The 4931-nt window shown below is 39.4% G+C and overlaps 1 protein-coding gene across 2 annotated transcripts in view; it reads left to right on the top strand.

Moving 5' to 3' along the window:
* Positions 1–730: 730 nt before the first annotated feature.
* Positions 731–4931, top strand: part of letm2 (leucine zipper-EF-hand containing transmembrane protein 2) — a 13334-nt gene continuing 9133 nt past the window's right edge. Inside the window, exons 1-3 of one of the 2 annotated variants that reach the window (XM_087849256.1) lie at positions 731–1004; positions 1451–1519; positions 4744–4931. The exon at positions 4744–4931 is cut by the window's right edge and continues 353 nt beyond it. In XM_087849256.1, the coding sequence (XP_087705382.1) occupies positions 1473–1519; positions 4744–4931 (235 nt within the window). In that variant the 5' untranslated portion in view covers positions 731–1004; positions 1451–1472. Of the gene's footprint in view, positions 1005–1070; positions 1212–1450; positions 1520–4743 lie in introns of those variants that run through there. The other variant, XM_087849257.1, reaches the window with a different exon arrangement.

Raw genomic sequence — 4931 nt, 5'->3', positions numbered from 1 at the left:
AATTTAATGAGCAGTATTGGCTTGCTTTCCTAGTTTAGTTTTGTTTTATGTCTAAAAGATGGGATATATTGATGTATTTGTCTAATGAAGATACATTTTAAATGTATCCTCTTATATCCTGAAGACATGTCAGTTCAACTAATCCTGGAGATGTTGGATGCTTGACTCTTTTCCACCTTTGGTCCTTCTTCTCCTTCCTGCTTCATTGCTACACCTGCCTCTTTCTCATTTACACGCATATATTCTTTCTTGCTTCTACTGACTTTCATTCATCTTCTCTCCAGAGAAGACTTCCACCTATCCAGGCTTTCTTGCACCTACTCTCAGTACAGGTTACACTGTTGTCTGCAAACATTATAGTCTACAGAGACATCACAAGAAGGGGCCCAGGGCAGATCCCTGATGTAATCCCAGCCCCACCTTGAATTCATCTGCCACTCTTACTGCGCACCTCACCACTGTCTTACAGATTAGTTACACTGATTACAACACATTCAATATTAAAATCGTTTGACAGCATCAGTATGAAAGTAAAGATTGTTTCATTTCATTGATTTATATGTGCTTTTTAAAAATGTGATCTAGCATCCATAAATCATAAAAACTGAAAATGAATAAATAGAAGAAGGTTAACACCCTCTTTCACTGAGCAGAAGCTTTTTTTCCCCGCCCACACAGTGAGCCACTCTGCTAGCATAGACGATCTTTGGCGCTTCTCACACAGCCTTTACGCATGTCCGGTGTGACTTTTCAGTGCAGCTGACTGTGACGGCTGCACAAACCCACAAACACTGTCAGTAAAGAAGCTCGAGCCTGTCGCGTCTGAGGGCGCTTTCGACGGAGAAACCCACCGTAAATGGGTTTATCATTACACCGGCCGTTACTTTCGTCGTTCCCTTCTACATCGATTGAGTGCCGTGGATGGATATTATTGTCGTCCTGCCGAGAAACCTTACATCGCCCTGTCCGCTACGGCAGCCATAGCTCGGTCATCGACGCTAGAGGTTGGTGGGCTGCCATTTGGTTAGCACCGGCCGGCTAAGCTAACGCAGCTAACCGACTATGTTAGCCGGTTAGCTCACTTTAGCTAAGCGGCTAGCCTAGCGTAGGGCTGTTTCTCTGGCGGAAATTTACCAAGGGAATTTACCCCTCCTGGTTTTGGTATCAAGTTACGTCCTTTTATTACTGCCTTTAAAAAGAGGCGGAGTAAGGTTTGGGTTCATTTCTTAAGGTCTTCTGTTAGGTTAGATTATTTTTTTTAGGCAAACTGGTAGAGTTAAGTCTGTGGTACCTCTCAGATGAGTAGTCACGTTAAAACGGTTGTTACATAATATCGGGATCATTTGATGTCCCGTCGTCTTAATGTTAGTTTTAGCACTACAATAGTTTTCTGTCTCACTTCTGTTCCCATAAGAGTGAACTCTAACCTCGCTGTTTTTCCGTTTAACAGAGTACTGTAATCTGCCCCTACAATGGCAGTCTTTAGTCACCAGGTGCTCCTCGCAGTTACAAGATCAAGGTAAGTCAGTTGGACACGGTTTCTTTGACTTTTGGTACCTAACAGTTTTATTTTTACTTCTGCTCGAATACTTTTGCTTATTGTGTGTAAGCTGGAGCAAACTGTGAGTCGGGGCGTGTTGTTGGGCTCTGCTACAGGTAAACAAAAGAGCACGAGCCAGTGCTGGACAAGGATGGATGCTGATACCGAGTTAAAACGGCACATTTAAACCTGGATAATATTTACACTTGCTTGAGAAAACGCTCAAATTAATCAAATTAACTTATAAGGGAGCAAACTGAGAAACCTGAGGACAAACTTTAAAAACTACAGGAGGAAAAAGAAGTATGAGGAAAACAAAAGCTAAAAGTAAGGGAAAGAAACCCCACAACAGAAAAAAAATCGCTTAAGGGCCAAAAATACATAAGGACCCACATATTTTTAAGAAAACATTTTTTTATATAGTGAAGGAAATATATGCTTCACTTTTTAAGGTTTAGTGGAAAAGTAAAGAACACAAACATTGTTGAGACACCAACAGGACCATCATTAAAGCAGACAGAAAACTCTAAACTCAGGCTAATCTAAAGTAGTTGTCCTCTGGTCTGAATGTGTAGCTACTGTGCAAAACAACAAAAATGCATCTGTGCTGTTTCAGTGTAAACGTCAGTGTCACCAAAATAACTTCACGTGTCACTGATAGTCAGTATCAGCGCTCTGCTGCAGTCTGCTGTGTTGCAGGAGAGTGTAGTCATACAGTTATATAGTTAACTATATAACCCATTCTTGATCCAAGAACAGAAAGGGCAGGTCAGTTTGTTTGTAAACTTTTTGTGCATCCTGCAGGTAAACAGTGTGCATTTAAAAAAAAAAAAATTAAATAAATATAAGAAGATGGGTTGCCACTGTTTCATGTGCGTACATACCAGAGGGGGGATAACATCCTCTTCTAATATTAGCGTCAGATGAACTTTTTCCATAATTCTGAGAACTGTTGGAAGAATAAACTGATTTTGTGTCTGGACTGCAAGAACTCTGAATAAGTTGAGTTTTAAGGGTCCTTAGATAAGTATGCAGTTGTTTACAGTTCCCATTGTTAACTGAAAAGCACTTGAAGGTGTGTAGTCATCAGGACAGCTTCTCAGTAGAGGTGGGAATCACCATACATCCCACGATACGATATTATCACAATACTTAACGCACAATATGATATTATTGCAATTTTTAAAAAATATTTCGCAATATTCAGATTCTGTACATAAAGGTAAACTTTATCAATATTCATTTTATCTAATATCAAAGTCTCACACTCAGTCTTTCTCTCATTTCAGTTTTATTGTTGACAAACTGAACGGTTTGTATTACAGTCTAGTCCAACTTAACTGAATGCAACCATCTGGTACAATTATAGCTATTCTAAACTATGCAATTTATGAAAACTATGCAGCCCCTTCAGCAACTGAAGAATTTGAAAGTAAATTAAAACAAAATATAATTTTAAATTAAATAAAAAAGTTTTAAACTTAATTAAAATAAAACATGTCTTAAATTAAAATAAGTAAACTGTCATGTTTATTGCTGCCATAAAAAAAGTTAAACACATTTGGACAGTGAAGGAATGTCAGGATTCTTGCTCAGAAAAAGGATCAACATGCTCTGAAGTCAGAGCACAAAAACCTTTTTCTGTAACAAAATATCAATTTCTGCTGTCCCTGTATCGATACATTATTAGCAAACAAAATATCACGATACTACACAGTATCGATTTTTTCCCCCACCCCTACTTCTCAGGGTGGTTACCCTCAGGCAGTGTTAGGTCCCACAGTGCCTAATGTACATTTAGTAGCAGGCACTGTTTGAGGTCGGGGGAGTGTCCTGGGGGCAAACTGTGACCTCATGTTTGCTCCCCAAACTGTGAAGAGTCCATTCTTAAACTGCATTAATATGTATTTGCTAGCAGAGGCTCTTTCTGGAGGTATATGGAGGTAAACTGTGACCTCAAACAGTGCTTGACACTTACACAAAAGCCTACAGAAGTGAGAAAAGGCCTCTGCATTCATGTGTGTATAGTAGCAATGATGGTGTTTGGAGGAGGAAGTTATGTTTCATTACAGAGGTTCATTGTAATGCCAGGGACTGCAGGAAGATTCAGTATCCCTCTGAAAGCGTTACTAAAACAATAAGTAATTTTCAGAAACAGATGAAGGTTTCCTAGAAGGAGCTGAACGAGTGATGTGGTGATTCATCCAAATATTTTTAGAGTGAATGTGAACGCAGACATGTGTACAATCCTGCGAGCTGGAAGTAGTTTCTGTTCGGTTGTTATTATTATGGGCGTAATTGCTGTTTAATGACAGCTTTATAGCTGATAAACGATATGTCGTATAAAAGGTAAAGTTTGAGATCACTTCCCCTCGTCCCCCTTAGTATACAGAATTGGTTAATAGACTCTTTTTTTTTTTTCTTTTTTTTTTCCCTAAACATTAGCTTTTTTCAAGTTTTCACCAGGGTACCTTGTTGTATGTTGTGACTTCACTATCATGCTAGTTCAAACCCGACATACTAGATTTAGGATAATTAATAATAGAGAGTCTGTCTGACTTGGCATCTGAATGACGTCAGAGGTTTCCACAAAATTAACTTGACCTTACTGGTTAACGACAGTCCCTTCAAAATAAGAGTCCAGTCTAAGAGCAGTAAAAATGGGTCATTTTGTGGGGGGTGTTTGCACAAATTCCTTATTTTTCAGAAATATATATTTTTTTCTGTTTTTTATGAGTAAAAGTCCACTCAGAAAACATCTACGTTTAATTCATCACCCACTAACTTAACAAACATTGTTTAAATGTCACAGTGGAGCTTTTAGAAGTTTTAAAGCTTCACCGACAGATGATTTTAGATCTAAACTTTATCTCCTGTGTGGTAGTGCTGTCAGTGACCACACCACAGTGCAAATAAAATGAGCCTTTTATTGAAATTTGAAACATTCACATATTGTAAAGCTATCCGGTCGGCCCGGATGGACAATTTGAGTCCACTTCTGGATTGCTGCCTGTATATTTGACTCCCTCCTCTGATTTAAATCCAGAGGAGTTGATTTACAGTAATCTGAACCAGAAGCTATTCTGTGTTTGTATTCAGTAACATAACGTTGTGTTATTGATGGTCTCATCCGTCACTAAAACATACATTTAAGGAGAGTATTGTCTTTCTAAGCAGTTTATTTGTTTTTTCTCTGCCAACAGGGGATCATATTTGTTATCCAAGAGGCACAGCTGCTCCTCCCTGTCTTCCAAAGCCTATCTCCACGTAGTCCCTCCTTGCCACGTCTCGCCTTCGTTCCCACTCAGGTCCTCCCGCTATGGTCACCATCACTGTTTCCGTGGCCACCCCCTTGGTCGTAGCCACAGCTCTGTCCTCCTCACTCGCTCCC

Source organism: Neolamprologus brichardi, chromosome 12 (assembly GCF_056152115.1).
Source record: "Neolamprologus brichardi isolate AB-2024 chromosome 12, ASM5615211v1, whole genome shotgun sequence".
Lineage (NCBI taxonomy): Eukaryota > Metazoa > Chordata > Actinopteri > Cichliformes > Cichlidae > Neolamprologus > Neolamprologus brichardi.
Note: the sequence above shows the minus strand (reverse complement) of the source record. Positions and strands in the feature narration are given on the sequence as shown.